The sequence below is a fragment of the Vulpes vulpes genome, chromosome 8 (genome assembly GCF_048418805.1).
Source record: "Vulpes vulpes isolate BD-2025 chromosome 8, VulVul3, whole genome shotgun sequence".
Lineage (NCBI taxonomy): Eukaryota > Metazoa > Chordata > Mammalia > Carnivora > Canidae > Vulpes > Vulpes vulpes.
This window is the reverse complement of record NC_132787.1, coordinates 25946111-25966380: the sequence shown is the minus strand read 5'-3', so window position 1 is coordinate 25966380 and position 20270 is coordinate 25946111. Positions and strand designations below refer to the sequence as shown.

The 20270-nt window shown below is 33.4% G+C and overlaps 1 protein-coding gene and 1 long non-coding RNA gene across 16 annotated transcripts in view; one reads left to right on the top strand and one right to left on the bottom strand.

Annotated features, from left to right (window-relative positions):
* SLCO1A2 (solute carrier organic anion transporter family member 1A2) overlaps positions 1-20270 on the bottom strand; it is a 112517-nt gene that overhangs the window by 7380 nt on the left and 84867 nt on the right. For all 15 annotated transcript variants that reach the window (XM_072765875.1, XM_072765885.1, XM_072765882.1 and 12 more), the window contains 6 exons: positions 18305-18469; positions 17143-17338; positions 10413-10578; positions 9263-9435; positions 2722-2786; positions 2035-2152 (listed from right to left, as the gene is read on the bottom strand). In XM_072765875.1, coding sequence (XP_072621976.1) covers positions 2035-2152; positions 2722-2786; positions 9263-9435; positions 10413-10578; positions 17143-17338; positions 18305-18469 — 883 coding nt within the window. The remainder of the gene's footprint in view (positions 1-2034; positions 2153-2721; positions 2787-9262; positions 9436-10412; positions 10579-17142; positions 17339-18304; positions 18470-20270) is intronic.
* LOC140599900 (uncharacterized) overlaps positions 1-20270 on the top strand; it is a 33214-nt gene that overhangs the window by 266 nt on the left and 12678 nt on the right. Inside the window, exons 2-3 of the long non-coding RNA XR_012002931.1 lie at positions 4365-4529; positions 17131-17323. This is a non-coding gene — a long non-coding RNA (uncharacterized lncRNA). The remainder of the gene's footprint in view (positions 1-4364; positions 4530-17130; positions 17324-20270) is intronic.

Genomic DNA, 20270 nt, shown 5'->3' with positions numbered 1-20270 from the left:
TATAGCTAGAATTTTGAAAACATTGAAATTCATGTGAAGTCATTATCTTTTTAAGAAGCAAATTCATTTGCCTTACATTTATTGTGAAACTTGGTATACTTAGGCTTATATTTTCAAATTATTTTGTGTGTTTTTATTTTCCTATTTCTTACTTCCATTTAATTTTCCTTAATCTTTTTCTTCTTTTCTATTGGCGTCAAGTAAATATAAGTGGCCATCCTTTTAGCCTTACATTTTTGGCAAAATTTAAAGTTAATCAGCATTTCTGTTCTTAAGAACTATAAAAGACTCCTAAATTTTACCTGGATTGTAAGCTAACAGGCTAGCCTGCCACAGTTGCATGGATACTGGTTCAAGATACAAGACTTCCATGTCAGAGACAAAGGACTTTTTTACTCACAGTACAGAAATCAGCAAAAGCTGCGAGTTCAGGCTGGTTTTCCTTAATCTTCAAGTCCCAAAGGAATCCCATGGTGAAAGACCTATGTGGACCTTGTGCACACAATGGGTTTGGGTCACAGCTGAGAAATCCTGAGTTTAGGAGATCCCATTCTTTTAAATGGTCTACAAGCAAATCTGCCAACCTTTGACCTAGTGAGAGTTATTATTTTTATCATCCTAGACAGCAAACTCTGCTCCATAGGAAAACATCATCTGTATCTTCCAAGGTCATTTACTCTTCAAACGTCCTTGAAAAGATAGTTCACAAAAAAAGCCTCTGCTAACAAGGTATGCAGAAATGTAAGAGACCCATGTAGAACTGTCCACCAACAATATCCACCTCCTGTTTCTACACAATATTAATATGTGGTGAATTTTCTCATGAGTACACTACTTTATCGGCCACTCCAATTAATCTGACTGATAGAGGATGGTACCAAATATAATTATTTTGTCTGAAATAGCATTTAATTAAGGCTACTATCAAAATGAATCTTGGCAGCAGGTTGAGGCCAATCTACACTAGTGATCCTCGGGGTTTCTCAACTGTGAATCAAACCCATTGCATACACAGTATGTGCCTGGGCCCACCTTCACATTACCCCTGTAGAGCTATAGGGGAACAGAGAACTGATGAAAACATGAATCTCATGTTGTCTGTTCTCCACATATATCATTTTACTAATCAAGATAAGAAATGTGTGGGAAATATCAGAAAGGGAGACAACATAAAGACTCCTAACTCTGGGAAACGAACTAGGGGTGGTGGAAGGGGAGGAAGGCGGGGCGTGGGGGTGAATGGGTGACGGGCACTGAGGGGGGCACTTGACGGGATGAGCACTGGGTGTTATTCTGTATGTTGGTAAATTGAACACCAATAAAACATTAATTTATTAAAAAAAAAAGATAAGACCTTAGAATGTTTTAAACAATGCTAAATTGTTTTTAGTAAATGAATTTTTGTACTGCTTCAAGAGAAATTAATACAAATTTAAACAAAATTCAGGTTTCCAAATGAAAAAGAATATGAAAATAGAGCAAAATGGAAGCATTTCATTAAAAAACACATTATCTTGAGTTTTGTTTAAAATCAGACTTATATTAACAAAAGAATAAGCCTTTATGAAGACTATTGTGTTAGTGAAGACTTTGACTATTGTGTCAAAATTTAATGGAGGAAAAATACCATTTTGAAAAATAGAGGCAGATGTGAAAGGAAGTAAAGATTCAGGCTAGTAAGGTATAAAAATGAAGTAAGATGAAATGGGAATACTTTAGAGAGTAATTTAATTTAGATAGGTAGTTTATGTACAGCTATTACTTTCAATAATGTATTGATTGCAACCAATTTAGCAAAGATCACTTAAAAAGGCAAGTCATCCATGCTTATATTTAACAAGTACTTTGAGTATAGTGAGAATATAAGATTCTATATATAAATGAGGAATAAATATATAGTATTAGCATATATTCTGGAAACACAGTCAAAGGTAGTCTGTGTACCTGACAAAGAAAATGCTATACATGAATAGTGCCACTTTATGTACAGGCTGTGCTTAGAAAGTAATTCTTTAAAAAATTTATTATCTTTACCTGAAGTTGGTAGAATCATATATCCTGCATGCCCCTGACTCACCACATTTCAACATTCCCCAATGTAAACATGTAGAATCCACTAAAGCTCCAAAATAAATAGGTGCAGGAATTCCAGCTACAATTAAAGAAGGGAGAAAGAAAAATCCATCAACAAGGTAAGAATTAAAGCACATTATTCTGTTTGAAAACATTTTAATTTTCTCTATTTGTAGAACAAATAAAGTTTAACAAAATATGAATAAAATGATTTAAATTTATTTTTAGAAATCAGAAGTTACTTTTACTATAAAGTTTCCAAATTATAAAGGATAAGTAATGTGATGGATAAATGCAACATAAACATTATTGATATAGAAAAACATTGAGTTAATGATTCTTTATATTTTTCCTGCAATTTTCTGGACCAATCACATGTACATTTTACTTTAACAAAGCATTTTGTTGTTGTTGTTCATTTGCTTTTCAAACCTTCTAATAGATAAAAAGTAGAATTAAGTTCAGATAGATCTTTTTTAAATAAAAAGGGGAAGTTCTCTATGTCTTCTTGTACCTCATTCTCATACAAATTACAAAGTGCTATAAGCAGAAGGGATATTTGCTAGACTGTTACTTCAAGAGAATGATTTAATTTTCTTAGCATTTAATAATGTTTTGATATGATGTTGGAAAAATTACTATTTTTACCAAATACTCTTGTGCAAAATGTATGTAACCCCACACCAAGAGACTTCTCTTCAGGCTTGATACACCTAAAAAAAAAGGTAAATTCATAAATAAAATAAAAGTAGAGCTTTAAACTTTGTCATAGTTTCTTTAAACTATATGCAAGTAACACACTGGGGACCAGATTTTTTTTCTTTTTCTTTTCTTTTCTTTTCTTTTTTTTTTTTTTTTTTTTTTTGCATGCTCAGGTCTTGGTTATCCAAGGTCTAATTATTCAGCTTACAGCCTACACAGGACCTCTACTTCTGGTTCTTGGCATTTACCCATCATTTTTGCTCATTCATTTCTATCAGAGAGTTATCAAAGAAGAAAGTATGTCATATCAATTTTTACCCCAATATCCACGTATTGAAGTGGTAGTTCTTGATTAAATCTTTAGCTTAAAACAAAAATGATGTAACCCTAGCTGTATTTAGCTTATTTATGTTGACAAAATACAGAAAAGCTGAGAATGTATATAAGTAAATTTAAGGCAGAAAGAAAGACTAAAAATTTTCAAAGGGATGTGATCAAGAAATCCAAAGCAAATATATTTTAAATGATTTGGTATCATTTCAAGAGTCACACAGAAATCTCAATTCTCTCCAAAAATTCCCCCACTTTTGCACTGTTGCTTGAAATTCCTATAGAAATGAAGACTATAATTCCCCACTGGACTTTTTTGTGTCCCACTCCAGCATCAGCATGATTAGCTCCCCAAAGGATTCACTTTGATTCACTATATTCCCTTCCCTTCCCTGATTAATTCAAAGCTGAGAAAATAAAAGTAGCTTTCTTCACAAAAGCATGCAATACATTTTTAGCATGTCAATAAAATGATAGTACATTTTCTCAATGTAAGTGTTTTAGTATAAAATTTGAAAAAATCTCGTAAGTTGATCTATACATTATCTTCCTGATGCATAGGTTATTTAGACAACATCAATGATTTTACTTAGAAGTTAAGAAAAGCCAGAAAGACCTATCATGATCCTCTTGGTCCCATGGTTTCCATTTAATACAGAGAATAGGGCATTTCAATTTTACTGAAGATTTTTTTCTTTCCCCTTTATCTCTCACAGAAGCATGAAATACTATAGTGAAGAAATTATTTAACTGTTTAAGCAGTTTAAACTGTTCTATGAACTTTATCATTGATTGTCATTGATAATAATGTCAATGTCTAGAATCCAAGAATCAGAAAAATTAGCATACAAATCATGAGAAAATGCTGAGAAAAATTGAAATCGTTTTTCAGATTGGCAGAATAGCATTGATGTTTCACCCTCTACCATCATGGTAGGAGATCCGGGGAGATTCCGCAAAAATAGAAACACAAGTAATACTAATAAAAATCCAGTGGTTAACGTCTACCATATGACCCTGGCAAGAGATGGGGGAAGATAATAGAGATGTGAAGAGAGCCTGATTAGATACTTATTTTATTAGGGGGTAGATATTAATACTGAAAAGTTTTGAAAGTAAAACATTAATGTGGTTAAGAATTTCAATAATCAGGTTAACTATTTGAAAGATACAGCTTTCAAAGCAGCAGAACATCCAATATATACAGTAGTTCCCCCTTATCTGTGGTTTCACTTTCTATGCTTTGCGTTAACCCACAGTCAACTAGAGTCCAGAAGCAGATGGTCCATCTGCTGGCATATCATCGGAAGATCAAAAGCAGCTGAATACTACAATCCCTGTATCACAATGCCTACTTCATTCAACTTCTTTCATCTCATCATGTAGGCATTTTATCATCTCATATCATTACAAGAAGAAAAAGGGTAAGTATAGTGCAATGAGATATTTTTATAGAGTGAGAGAGACCACATGCACTTAACTTTCATTAAAGTATATTGTTTCAATTGTTCCATTTTATTATTAGTTATTGTTGTTAATCTGTTGCTGTGTCACATTTGTAAATTAGACTATATCATAGCTATGTATATATAGGAAAAAATATAATATGTGTAGGGTTTGGTACTATCCCTAGTTTCAGAACTAAGAAATGAAATATAATTCCTTGAAAGAAATAACTAAAAGATAAGAGAATTAAGTGATGCTAATAACAGAAGTATAATGATCAAAAGCACATTTGCATCCTATAATATAGTCTCCAAATACATAAATTTAAAAACTGACAGTATTATAGGGGGAAATGCATCAACAATATTTAAAGATTTTAACACCTATCTCTGAAAAACTGATGAGTTACATTTACAAAATTTTGGTAACACAATGCTTTACTGCAATCCAAGAGATATGGGAACTGTAAACCCCAAATGCAGAAGTAACCCATTCTTTTCAGAAACTCATGAAATACTTAAAAAATGCACTAGACCCCAATGAAAGCTTCAATATCCTACCTCCCCAACCTGTTATCTTTCATATCATGTTCTCTGAATATAAAAATCAATAATAAAAGAATAAGTATAGAAAGTTCTTATAGATGTGATATATAAATATATATTATATAACACATTAATAAATAAACTTTGGTCTAGTGGGGCAAATAATAAAAGAAACCACAAAATCGTTAGAAATAAACCTCACAGAAAATGCTAGTTGAGGCATAGCTAAAGTAATACTTGAAACGAAATGTACAGCCTTATACACAGTAGTCAGAATGAAAATAATGATCTAAGTATTAAACTCAAATCATTGGATAAAGAACTACAGAGCAAGTCTAAAAGCAAAAAAAAAAATAAGAAGAGCAGAAATACATGAAATAAAAATTAACAAAACTAAAACCTGATCATATTTAAAATATTTTATTTATTTATTCATGAGAGACACAGAAAGAGAGAGAGGCAGAGACATGGGCAGAGGAGAAGCAGGCTTCATGCAGGAAACCCAGTGTGGAACTCGATCCCAGGACTCGAGGGTCACAGCTTGAGCCAAAGGCAGATGCTCAACCATTGAGCCACCCAGGCTTCCCTAAAACCTGATTCTTCAAAAGAAGAAAAATAGACAAGCCTCTGCAACAATGATCAAGAAAAAATAAAAAAGAGGAAATAAGCAAAACACCTAATAAGACAGGGAAAACCTTTCAGATACATCAGAGTATCAGAATGATAAAATAATATTATAATTATCTATGTACTAACCAGCATACAACAGGTATAAGTAGAAATTGAAAGTGTGAATAGGCACTAACAGTGAATAAATGGAAATAATAATGAAATATCACTGTCCAATGAGCCCAACATGTAAACACTTTTACAGGTGCATTTATATAACTTTTAATGGCCAGATATTTAATATAAATAGTTTCAGAAATTAAAATATAGAAAATTTATCAATTCATTTTTGGGGGCCTCAAATGATTCCAAATAAAAAAAAGAATAAAACATAGGTCTTTATTGCTTATCAACATAGATATAACAATTTAAATAAAGTATTATTTAAACAACCAAATCATATATGAAACATACTGTAACTGGGGCACCGAGGTAGCTCAGTAGGTTAAGCATCCTTCTTCTGATTTTAGCTTGGGTCATGGTCTCAGGATTGTGAGATTGGGCCCCTCATCAGGCTCCATGCTCAGCAGGGAGTCTGCTTGAGATTATCTCTCTCCCTCTCTCCCTGCCCCTCTCCTCTTCAAATAAATAAATAAAATCTTTTAAAAATATACCATAACTATGGTTTTTCTCATCCATGCAAACAGTTCAAAATAAAAAAGCTACCACTTAATTTTACTACACTAAAAACACTACGCAGAAAAGTTACAAAATCATAGATGCAGAAAAATACATTTAATAAAGTTTAATACATATTTCATTAGTAAAGACTTAGAAACTAGATGAAAACTATATACTGAAAATCTATAGCAAGTCTCATAATGGAAAAAGTTGTATGGCTTCCATTAAGATTTGAAAAGTACAAGAATACTCACTATCACCACTATTGTTTAATAGAGTTTTGGTCTAAGTTGATGCTATAAGAAAATTTCAAAAGTCTAAGATGTGTAAGGTTTAGAAGTGAAGAGATAAAACTCTCCATATTTGCACATATTTATATATAAAAAGCCTAACAAAATAAACAAACTACTAGAATAAGAAAAGTTGCTGGATTATAAACTTTAAAAAATTAACAACATTCCTCTAAATCAACAATAATCAACTAGAAAATATAAAATAGTACCACTTATAATCACAAATACTTACATACCTGTATGTATCCATAAAAATATATCCATATCTCTGTGTGGACTGATATATGTGGATATGAATATATTTATTATTATAAATGACATAATTTTATATGTATGTATACATTTGTATATACATGTGTATATTATCTATAGAAGAAAAGTTAAATAAATGGAAAGATTTGATTTTCACAAATATTTGATGCCAGATTTTCTCCAAATAATCTATGGAATCCACACAAACTCCATCAAAATTCCTATGTGAGCATAAAGATCCATACATCAGTAGCTAAATCAATTTGTGAAGAAAAGAATAAAGAAAGAGTAAAGGTGTTAGGGGTGGGTGGGTAAAGAAGAGTTTACCATATGAGATATTAACAGATACCATGTCAAAGTAATAAAATCAATATGGTACTGTATGAAAACAAACAAAACTGTAGAATAAGAATAAAAGTGAAAATTGACCATGTAATATTAAAACTGGAGCTATGGTAAAGGTAGCACCACAAATCAACAGAGAAGGGACCTCTTATTTATATTGATGCTGGAAAAACTGCTTTATTATATGGAAAAAAATAACACTGAATAACTATCTCCCTTGCATCATACATAAAGATAGACTTGAGATGGTTTAAAGAACCATATGTAAAAGGTGAAGCTGTAAAGCTATTAGATAAAATTTAGGTGAATATTTTTATAAATTAGGAGCATAAAAACACTTTTAAAATGTGACTCTCCAATACATAAACCCTAAAGTAAGAAAATTATTAGATTTCAGTACAATAAAATTTAAGATTTAAGTTCATAAAAGATGCTTTGGAGAAATTTTAAAACGATGAGAGAGGAGGAGATAATTGTATCATGTAAACAAATATTACATTAATATTTATAATTTAGTGGTGCCTGGGTGCCTTCGCTAGTTTGGTGTCTGCCTTTGCTCAGGTCATGATCTTAGGGCCTTGGGATCAAGCCCCACATCTGGCTCCCCACTCAGTGGGGAGTCTGCTTCTTCCTCTCCCTCTACCCCTACCACCTGCTCATGCTCTCTTTTGGTCTATCTCAAATAAATAAATGAAATATTTAAAAACTTAATATTTATAATTTAGACAGCAATCAGCAAAATCACCAAGAAAAATATAAGAAATATAATACAAAATGGGCAAAGAAAGTCAATAAACATCTTGAATCAGAAGCCTAAATAGCTACTAAAAGTTTGAAGAGATACTTAAATATAATGAATTAGGAAATCGCATATTAAAACATCAGTGAGCTACCATTTTACACGTGTTGGAGTAGTCAACATCAGAAAGTAAGATAATTCCAAGTGTTAGTGAGGCTGTAAGGAGGTAGGAACTCCCATGTAGTGAAGGTGTGAGATAGCTCACAAGTACTAGTAGTACTTGGTGAGTTTATCTATGCCTATACCTTATGAACCAAAGCAAGATTTATAGCACAATACCTCCTTGTGTGAATATAAAAACACAAACTCACAAAAAATATTAGCATTTCACAGAGGATAATCCATATTTATCATTTTAATGTGGGTGACTATGATAAGAGGGAGTGAAAAATAGAATGAAAAAAGCAAAAATAAAACAAGAATGAAAACTTATCCTTGCCTATAAGGATAATGTGCTATGGACTGAGAATTGCAATTATCTTAACTCTGCTTCAAAGTTCCAATAAAATATGAAGAAGAGATAAAAATGCACATTTTGCTTAGTAGGAATGTTTATGATTGTTTTCTAGGCATGCAAAATGCTGAAATTGAATGCACACATGTGTACTACACCAAGTCTGAATTCTAGCTCTGCAGTTTACTAGTTTTAGAAAGTCCTTCATCTTTTGTATCTCCTGATAGCCTTGTAAAAAAAGTTGAGTATTTATTATTATGCCTATTTTTGTTTTTTAAAAAATGAAGCTAAGAAAAATCAAGTGACCTGTTTATGCCCTGTAGATAGTAAGTGGTGACACCAAGGTTTCTGACAGCTTTACACTCTGCTGTCCTGTAGCTTGAACCGTATGAAATGACTGCTAGGTAACCACTCTTTATCTATCAAAATGACCATTTCATATGGGTTACAATAAAATTTAATGATTCTTCTTGTGTCAACAATGAGAGGTTCACATAATTTAGTTGCAAAAAATAAGGCAGGAAAGATAAAGAGGGAAATGCTAAAAGATGAATATTCATATCCCTAAACATCAAAATTTTATAAAATTCAACAATACCTAATATAAAATTCTTAATACATGATATAAAAGAGCACTGAATTCTTAGATAATATAGGCTTTAAGTGGCTTTTTTAGAAAAAGGTACCTTAGTAAAGGACCAAGAAGGAATCCAAATAAAGAAAATTTTTGTACCTTAGAAGAACCATATATCCAGGGATCGCAGATAAAGAATAAATGAAACTGCCAATTGCTGACAAGATTAAAAAGTACTGGAGCATCATGGAACAGTCATATCCTTTGTCACACAGCCCAAGAACTGCAGATGAATTTCCTGAGGTTTGAATGCAGCTACAATTTTGGAACACCTATCAAAAAATAATATCCTATTTAAGAAAGTAAAACTTTGAACACACATCACAAATATTTTCTACATAGCCAACTGGATCAAGATGGAGACTATTTATTCCCTTTATTCTCATCTCTATTATGGTGCTTCTCAGGATTATAGCTTAAACAAAACATGGAAGTGTGGTTTTAGAAAAATGGTATTTCTTTCTAAAATATGGAGTAAATTTGCAATCACTCAGCTATCCTAACGTCATGTCTGTTAAAGACGCATAGTGTTTTGCTACAACATGAAGTATGAGAAACAAAATTTGTTTTCAAATATTCAGCTGAAATATTTAGCTTTATGAATAAAGCTTTGTTTCAAAAAGTATAGTTTATTTCAAAACTGGAGTAGAGTCAATCCTTTAAAAACTCCTATTTCCAGGTTTTCTTTTTTCTTTTTTTTTTTTTCAGGTTTTCATAAGAATCAAAAGTTATATTTTACTTTATTACCAACAAATTTTTAAATATTGTAAAATTTTCAGGAGAAAAAAGCAGCCTAATTCTATCCTCTCAAAAAGCTGTCAGAATGTGAAAAACACAGAAAGCACATGCATATATATATTTAGAAAAGGGGAAAAAAGAGAAAAAAAATGGCAAACCAATTAGCTGGGTAGCTGAGATCAAAACAACCAACTCCATCTCAATGATAAAAATATTTCAGTCCAGAATATTTTTAAAATGAGTTAAATAATAATATCAACTGCTATGGAATTAAAGATCAGTGGTTGGTGTCCAGTATACTCAAATAAAAATAATTAATTAAAGGAAAAGAACAGTGGTCAGACACTGTGCAGGTTTAAAATAAGATTTATGAAATAAAAGGTAAATCAAATGAACATACAGAAAGACTTTAATTTTACTTTTATGAAATGTGGACCCATTTCATGTTGGAAAGTTCCAATGCAATGCATAAAACCAAAGTTTTGTAAAAGAGACCGACAGAATGTGTTACCATGTTTATTCCTGTTCCAACGGATGTCTCACAACCAGCAAGACAAGCTGACATATATGACACACCATTGTTTCCACACACAGGGTCCCACATTTTAATTGGACAGTTGCAATCCTTGTTACAGTCCGCAAGGATGGTATTTTCCACATATAAATCTTGTTGTATTCTGAAATGTTTTAAAATAATGCATGGATATTGAAAGACTATTAGAACATTTCCTTATTATTTTTTCATCTTAATCCAAAATTATATTTATTCTGACCCCCAAAATAGAAGCAGAAATCTTCCCACCTTCAATGTCTGGCCTCAGAACTGTAGCTCTAGCATAAAAAACATGTGCTTTGGTGACCACATAGCAACTTTTCGATTTACTTCAGATAAGCAAGTGGCCAATAAACAGGCATTAACTAAGTGCCTAGCATATAGAAGAGGTTTTTCTAGGTATTATTAGAACACAAAAATGAAGATGACCTAATCCCTGTGGTTGATCCATATGGTAGTTAGTAATGAGAGATCTTGTGTTATGAAAGCAATCTTGAAGTTCAAAATCTGTAAGTTCAATTTGTTTTCTTTAATGTAAGTTCAATTTGTAATGTAGACAGTATATTTAGCTTCAGAAATCTAACTACTAGAGTAAAAAATACCTCCTTCTAGTATAATGTCCAGTAGTCATAAAATTGGCAACATATGGGCGTGTGGGTGGCTCAGTGATTGAGCATCTGCCTTTGGCTCAGGTTGTGATCCTGGTGTAGTGGGATCAAGTCCTACATTAGGCTTCCACCAGGGAGCTTGCTTCCCCCTCTGCCTGTCTCTACCTCTGTCTTTGTGTCTCTCATGAATAAATAAGTAAAATCTTTTTAAAAAAATGGCAGCATAAGTTGTTGTTGACCAGTCTCCCTCCCAAGGAGACCAAATAACAGCTATCCAGACTAGATACCATTGTTAAAATCCCAGCACTGGGGTGAGGCTAAAGCATCCCTCTGGACCATGGAGACCTAGAAGGATCACATTGGAAGAGTAAGAGGAATAGTTACACTGTAATCAAATTGCCCCTCCCCCAGGTCAGCACAATGGCACACAGAGAAGTCCCCCCTGGTCCTACTGTTTCTCCAAAGGGAAAAGAGAGCCCAAGGTAGACATTAAGTTTCCTCAGCATTGTGGGATATTTCCCAGAAGGCCTATTCAGGTGTCACCTCATGAGCATCACTGGGAAAATCTGTAGGCCTCCCTTATTAAGAATTAGATAAGGAAGAAGAAGGAAGACAGGGATTACAGCAACCAGCACTCAGATCTTGGTGGACTGTTTTCTCACTTGCAACCTTGTCCAAGTACAGACCCAACCTGTAGTTCTGCTCATTCTACAGAGCTGAATGGTGGCTCCTATTGACCAAGAATCTCAGTTGGCAATTCTGCTTGACTTGGGTTACCAGTCAACAGGGCATACTGGCATTGGAGCTTGTTCAACTCCCTTATCTGGGAAAGGAAGAAAATTCACAGCCCTGCCTAACTAGTGAGTATAGCCTCCAGTCTCACTGATTTGGAAAGCCTGGCCAGAGAATGTAGGCAGCCATAGAGTCTATCCTACAGCCCTGCTCCACTTGGGAGTCAAGCTAATAGCCCTGCCCTAAGCATAACCTCTGGCCCCACCTAACCAAGGAGGCTGAACAATAACCCTGGGCAGCCTCAGAGCCCAGACTACAGCATCACCCAGGCACAGAGCCCAGCCTTTGGCCCTACCCAATTGCTGAATACAGCCTGAAGCCTTATTTAGGCAGGGAACCTAGTCAGTGACTATGCCCAATAATGGAGCAGAGGTTGCAGCCTTACCTGATGAGAAAATTTGGACAGTGATCCTGCCCAAGCAGAGGATGCAGTTTCTAGCACCACCTAGCTCTGGGATATTAGAGGCCTCTCTCCTCCAGAGAGCGTGGCTGGCAACCTTGTTCAACAGTAAAGTCCAGTAACTCCCTTGTGAAGCTCGCCCTGTGGCCCCACCTAACTTCAAGGCACAGCTTGTCACCTTCCTGATCATAGAGCACAGCATGAGACCTTAGCTGATCAGGAACAATTGTGAGCCCAACCTATATCCCTGACCAGTGGCATCATCCTGACAGGGAATATAGTCTACAACCTACTAGTGGTCCCTTCTGACTGTGAAGCACAGCCAGAAGCCCTTCCCAATCAGAAAGCCCACCCAGTAGTCCCATTTGAATGTGCAACACAGCCAAGAATCCCAAATAGGTTGAATCCAAAAAGAAAGTATACCAAAACACATAATAATTAAACTGACAAAAGTAAAAGATGAAGAGAAAATTTTGAAATCAACAAGACAAAAATGATTTGTCACTTTAAGGGTATTTGCATAAGACTATAAGCAGATTTCTCAACAAAAACTTTGCAGGTCAGGAGAGAGTGGGATAATATATTCAACATATAGGAAGAAAAAAACCCCTCAATCAAGAATACTATACCTGGCAAAGCTGTCCTTCAGAAATGAAAGAAACAAAGATTTCCCCAAACAAACAAAAACTGAGGAAGTACATCATTACTAAACCTGAATTACAAGAAATGCTAGAGGAAATTCTTGAAGCTGAAATAAAAGGATGGTAATTAACATCACAAAAACGTGTGAATGTATAAAGCTCTAGTTTAAAGTTGAAAAACAAATGTATTATAAATAACCATAATTACAGTAACATATTGAATACACAGTATAAACAAATGTAAATTTTAACATTAATCTAAGATACAGGGGAGGAGAAGTACAAATATAATTTCCATATGCTATCAAAGTCAAGATGGTAACATAAAATAGGATGCTATAAATATATTTTAATGTATGCCTCATACAAAAGAAAGAGCTATAGTAGTATACGAAATATTGTGCTAAATTTGTCAAAGTATACACCAGAGAAAGTTGTCAAATCACAAATGAAATGCATTCATCAAGAAGATACAACAGTTGTAAATATTTATGCACCCAAAATTAAAGTACCTAAATATGTAAAACAAATAACTAAAAGGAGAAATAAACAGCAATACAATAATAAAGACTTTAATACTCCACTATTAACAATGGATAGATAATCTAGACAGAGAATTAATAAGGAAATAGCAGACTTGAACGAGACTGTAGACCAACCTAAAAGACATATACAAATGCAACATATTCCATCCAATAGCAGCAGAATATACATTCCTTTTAAAAGCACAGAAAACATTTCTAGGATATATCATGTGTTAAGCCACAAAACCATTCTCAAGAAATTCAGGAAGATAGGAATTACATTAAGTATTTTTTCTGACCACAGTGATATGAAAATAGAAATCAATTAACAGGAAAAAATTTGGAAAGTTCACAAATATATGGAATTTAAACAACACACTCCTAAATGACCACTGGATCATAGAAGAAATCAAAAGGGAAAAAAAAAATATTTTGACACAAACAAAAATGTAACCACAGCATATCAAAATTTATAAGATGCAACAAAAGAATTTCTAGGAAGAAAGTTTATAGCAATGAAAACATACATTAAGAAAAAAAAATCTCAAGTAAAAACCTAACTTTACACATCAAGGAATAGAAAAACAAAAAGAGAGACAATCTAAATAAATAAAATTATAATTTAAAGAGAAAATATTACAACCAACACCACATAATGTGAAGGATCATAAGACAAAACTATAAATTATACACCAATAAATTGGACAACTTAGAAAAAGTGGATAAATTTCTAAAAACATGAAGAAATAGAAAATCTGAACAGATCAATTACTGGTAAGGAGAGCATCAAAATCACAAATGTCCCAACTAAGAACAGCCCAGCATCAGATGGTTTCCTTAGTAAATTCTATCAAACATTTAAAGAAGAATTAACACTAATCCTTCTAAAGTCTTCCAAAAAATTGAAGGGGGAAACGTCCCCAAACTCATTTGTGAAGCCAGAATTATACATCAGTATAATCTGACCAAAGTCGGATGTGAAAACTACAAGAAAAGAAAACCACAGGACAAATCCCTGATGGATATAGACACAAAAATTATCAACAAAATACTGGCAAATGGGATGCTTGGGTAGCTCAGCCAAAGAGCACCTGCCTTCAGCTCAGGGCATGATCCCGGTCTGGGGATCAAGTCCCGCACTGGGCTCCCTGCTAAAAGCCTGCTTCTCCCTCTGCCTATGTCTCTGCCTCTTTCTCTGTGTCTTTCGTGAATAAATAAATAAAATCTTCCGAAAAAAGAAATACTGGTGAAATGAATTCAACAGCACATCAAAAAAATCACATGTCAAGATCAAGTGGGATTTATTCCAGGGACACAAGGACATTTCTAGATATACAAACCAATCCATGTGATACAGCACATTAACAAATTGAAGGATAAAAATCATATGATCATCTCAATCAATGCAAAAAGGCATTTGACAAAATTCAACATCTATTCATGATAAAAAAGAAACTCTCAACAAATTAGATACAGAAAAAATGTAACAACATATAAAAAGGACATTTACGACAAGCCCACAGCTAACATCATTCTCAATGCTGAGAAACTTTCCTCTAAGATCAGGAACAGCATAAGAATATCTACTCTATCCACTTTTATTCAAGAAGTCCTAGCCAGAGCTATTAGGCAAGACAAAAAAATAAAAGGCATTTGAAGCAGAAATGAAGAAGTGAAATTACCTCTATTTTTAGGTGACATAAATATGTATAGAAAACCCTAAAGACTCCACAAAAAATGGTTAGAATTATAATCCAGTAAAGTTGCAGGATAGAAAATCAGTATACAAAAATCAATTCTGTTTCTACACACTAACAACAAACTATTAGAAGAGAAATTTTTGATAATTGCATCAAAAGAATAAAAATAAATAAATTTAGCCAAGGATGTGCAAATATATACACTGAAAACTGTAAGATATTGGTGAAAGAAATCGAAGAGGTCACAAATAAATAGAAAGATATTGCATGCTCAAGGATTGGAAGAATTAATATTGCTAAAATTTCCTTGGTACCCAAGGCAATCTACAGATTTATTGAATTTGCTAAACAGATTCCAATGGCATTTTTCATAGACGTAGAAAAACAAGTCTAAAATGTGCATGGAACCACAAAAAAATAGCAAAGCAATCTTAAGAGCAAAGCAGGAGGTATCACTCTTCCTGATTTCAAACTATTTTACAAAACAATAGTAATCAAAACAGTATAGTATTAGCATAAAAAAGAGTCACCAAGATTATGGAAGAGAATAGAGAACCCAGATAAACCATGTATGTATGGTGAATTAATTTACAATAAACCAGCTAAGAATTTACTGTGGGGAAAGGATATCTTTTCGTAAATGGTGTTGGGAAATTGGACAGCCACATGCAAAAGAATGAAACTAGACTCCTATCTTACATCTTACACAAAAAAATAAAGTCAGATGGATTAAAGACTTAAATTTAAGACCTGAAACCACAGGATCCCTGGGTGGCTCAGCGGTTTAGCGCCTGCCTTTGGTCCAAGGCGTGATTCTGTAGTCGTGAGATTGAGTCCCACATCAGGTTCCCGGCGTGGAGCCTGCTTCTCCCTCTGCCTGTGTCTCTGCCTCTCTATGTCTATCATAAATAAATAAATAAATCTTAAAAAAAAAAAGACCTGAAACCACAAAATTCCTAGAAGAAAATATAGCGGGTGAGTTCCTTATTAGTCTTGGCAAGGATTTTTTGGATTGGACACCAAAAATCACAAATAACAAAAGCAAACATAAACAAATGGAACTACATGAACTAAAAAGCTTCTGGACAGCAATGGAAATCATGAACAAAATGAAAATACACCCTATGGGATGGGAGCAAATATCTACAAATCATATATATGATAAGGAATTAATACCCAAAATAAATAAAAAATGAATAAAACTCAATAACAAAAAAGCAAACAATCTGATTTTTAAATGGGCAGAGGATAATTTTTCAGCCTTTTGGCTAAGATCAAGTGTTAAAATGGGCAGAGGAACTAAATAGATAATTTTCCAAAGAAGACATACAAATGGCCAATAAGTAAATTAAAAGTTTCTCAATTTCACCGATCAGAGAAATAAAAATCAAAGCCACAATGAGATATCACCTCACATCTGTTAGGATGTGTATTATCAAGTCAAGAGAAAATGTTACTATGCATAATCTTTCTATAAATTCAGATAACCCTCAAATACAAATCTAAAACTATTTAATGATAGAGACCTAACTAGACAAATGAAATGTATGAATTTACATGTGAATTAACATATTGTATGCTAGGATTCAGTTATGCTGGGCTTAGGCCCATTGTGGAAACATATAAAGATGATTGAGACTATATAGTTAATTAATTTCACCCATTTATGAGAGTCCAAAATATATGGATAACATATCCCGATACAACCTAAAACTATCAGTAGTTTCTTTGATGTCCATTTTAATATCCACTAGGATATTACAAAGACAAATACACACACACACACACACACACACACGTGCAGTCATAAACTCACTAACCCTATGATATGTTACGAATCTCTTTAATAAGCCTAGAGCCGGTAGGGATAGGCTTATAACTGACAGATGGAGGAAAGATAAAGAAAGACCATGGATTGTTGTTATTAATTCCAATTAGCAAATGATCTGGTCATGGGTAACCTTTGAATAAGATATGTTATTAACTGTTCTAAATGTATGACATTCATTAGGAAACAACCTACCCTTTATAAGTGGTGGTTATGCCAGCAACTGAAGTATTATCACAGATCATGAGAAAACACAAAAAATGGAGAAGATATTCAATTAAAGATAACCAGCATCCTATGTGGGCAGCTTGTTTGACAGTAATCTTGAACTTCTTCATAATTAAACCACCAGCTATATATCCAATGCATATTGGAGGTAAGTTATAAATACCTAGAAATATAAATGAAATGTTGTTTACAAAGTGGTTTAGCAAAAGAACAAATATGATCTTAACTTTATTTAATATGTCTTACATAAGAAATCATTTAGGTCTAACGCACAGTGAAGAAAGGTGAATTTTATCTCTGCTGAGTTATATATTACTACAGAGAGATTTTTAAATGCCTCTCAATGTCAAGTATATTTTGAAGACTGTTATCACTATCCTTCATTTAATTAGTTGTAGTAGGTCGTAAATTTCTTGTATGCAGAGATTTGTGATATGTATCTTTTTCTAATTGTTCAGGTAGGAGTGACAAGCCAAAGTTGACCAGTAGTTTATGATTAATATGATTTTGCAGTTGTTTATACCCACTCTAGTTATTAAGAATTCTGAAATGAGTATCAGGTATCTGAACTTTCAACAAGCACTCTAGGTGATGTGGTTGCAGACAGTCTGGGATATTCACTTTTCAAAGCCGTAAAAAGATCTCAGTAGAAACCCAAGGAGGAAGAGCACCTCTGTAGTCAATGTGTTCACAGGAAAATCAGAATGCTTGGGCTGCAAAGACACCTCAAACCACCAGGGGGCCCAAGGAACTTAGGAGAGACACTGAATTCATAAACTGGAGTTAAATGAGTAAAACTCAGACTCCTACTAATGAGTTATCCTTGTTTCCCTTTTTACATTAACGGGTTGCCTATCTGAAAATTATCTCTAATTTTTACATTCCTCAAGATTTCCACAAATATTTTGAGTAGAGAGAGAGCAGAAGAGAAAAAAAAGCCAGGATTTCCTGGCCTCTTTCCTTCCCTACCCTTTGCTGATTTCCCTGGAGAATGGAAGGCGGAAATGTACCAGAGACAGAAACATCTCCACATATTTCAATTTAAGAACTTCCTAGACCCATCATCACACTGTTCACTATTTCATGGTTAAAAAAAAGTGGACTACTATATAGAGAAGAATAAACATACCAATTAGAAAGATTGCCTCTGAAGCTGATTTTCCATATTGCTGTTCCAGATACTTAGGCATGAAGGTGAACATATTAACAAATGCATTAAACTGTACAATGCTTATTAGTATGAAAAGCATGTAAATTGGGTTGCATAAAAGACTTTTCATGAACGGTAAAAAATCTGAAATGAAAAAGTGTGTGTTAAACTAGCTTGGTTTTGCATTTTAAGATCAACTTTTTCTAAAACATCAACCTCCTCTGCAAATTATATTTTTTCTGTTTATCCTACACATACTGGTTTTTGCTTTGCTTTGCTGTGTTACCTCTTGAAAGCTAAAGTTATACCGTTTTTGTACCTTCTGCAAGCCAGTAATGCAGCTGACTGGGTAGGGAGCAGAGCACAATAGTCTTACCATCACTAAGTTGTTATTGTGTTTTAAGGAAAAATTATAATATGACCAAAATATTGTCTGTCTATTCACACCAGTTCCTTTTTTTCCTTCTCTTTTTCCTTCCATTAACATCCTCTCTTCTCTAGAGATCAAATAGAATGAAAGATGCTTGTTCTGTTTTTTAAAGTTTAGAAGGAGATCTACTTGATAAAGTTCACACTCAAATATTGATATTATCATTCTTGACTATTTAAAATGAAGATATATGTGGGAATTCATGGTATATAACTTTCTCAAGTACTGGGTATATTTTACTTCTTTAGAACAATAGTTTAGGTCCTGTCAATGGTTCACACTAGATACACAATGAAACCCCAGGTTCTACTCTCTGAGATCTTGATTTTTTTGGTACATACTAAAGGCTACATAAATTATATAATGCAAACTTTCCTCTGTTGATGTGGACTGACACAGCTCAGAGCCAAATTTGTGTCCCATCTCTTGCAAATGTTCCAGGTCACCCTGCTGCCGTTTTGGGGTCAAAGTCTCATTTATAATTACTTTTCATTTTTCCTATCTTCACATTTTGTGTCTTGATTTCCTTACTTATTTGTACTTTTTGCTCAATAAACTGCCTAAAATCCAAAGAATCATAAATGAACAAATTGAGAGAGAAAGAAGCATAGCTTAATGCAAGGAAACCTATTTTAGCTATAAAATTCATATTTACAAATAAAGTACATGGCAGGAAGAAAGTTGTTTAGACCACTTTGGATCTTTTCAGGTTGTCCATGTTTGTTGACATCTCTGTTCTAGTAGATGAGTCTCAGTAATTCAAATCTCTTTTCTGTATGTCTCATACTAAGCTCTGCTCTTTCCTAGTCTTGAAAATTGATCTTGCAGAACACAAACAATATTATATGTTAAAATCTTCTATAAGTCCATATCAATCTTTCAAAAAGAATTGTTACTATAATCACAACTACTGAGAATTTTAAAGGTTCTGAATTAGCTTCTAATGATCTGAGAATTATTATATTTAATAGTAGTTTAAGTGAACGTGTACACATCCACTTCAACCACTATAAAAATTCTGTGCAAACTGGTATTATAATTTATGAACAATGGTAGAAGTATCAATATCAACAATAATAACAGCAATACCAATAGCAGTACTAATAGTTAATATGTGCCGGAACTCCTTTTATCCTCACAAAACAACTCTATAACAATTACTACTATTATTTCCTCATTTTACAGATAAGGAGACTGAAACCCTCTTCACCTAGTAAATGAATACTCTTTAAGAATTCCAAGGACCAGGCCATACCTCATATTAATTAAATCAGACCTCCTGCGAATACTACAGAGTTTCTGGGCATTGGTAATTTTTTAAATTTCCCAGGAACTCCAATATATGGCCAAGTTTGAGAATCAGTGTTCTTGAACATTAAATAGACTCTCTTAGCTTAGTACAGAAACACTTTCTGTAAATTATTCTTTTAGCTTTTACTGAAGGTGTATCCAAAAGAAAAAAAAAACAGCCTTGTTCTAGAAAATATTCACTAGCACTTGCTGGGAAACTACTGT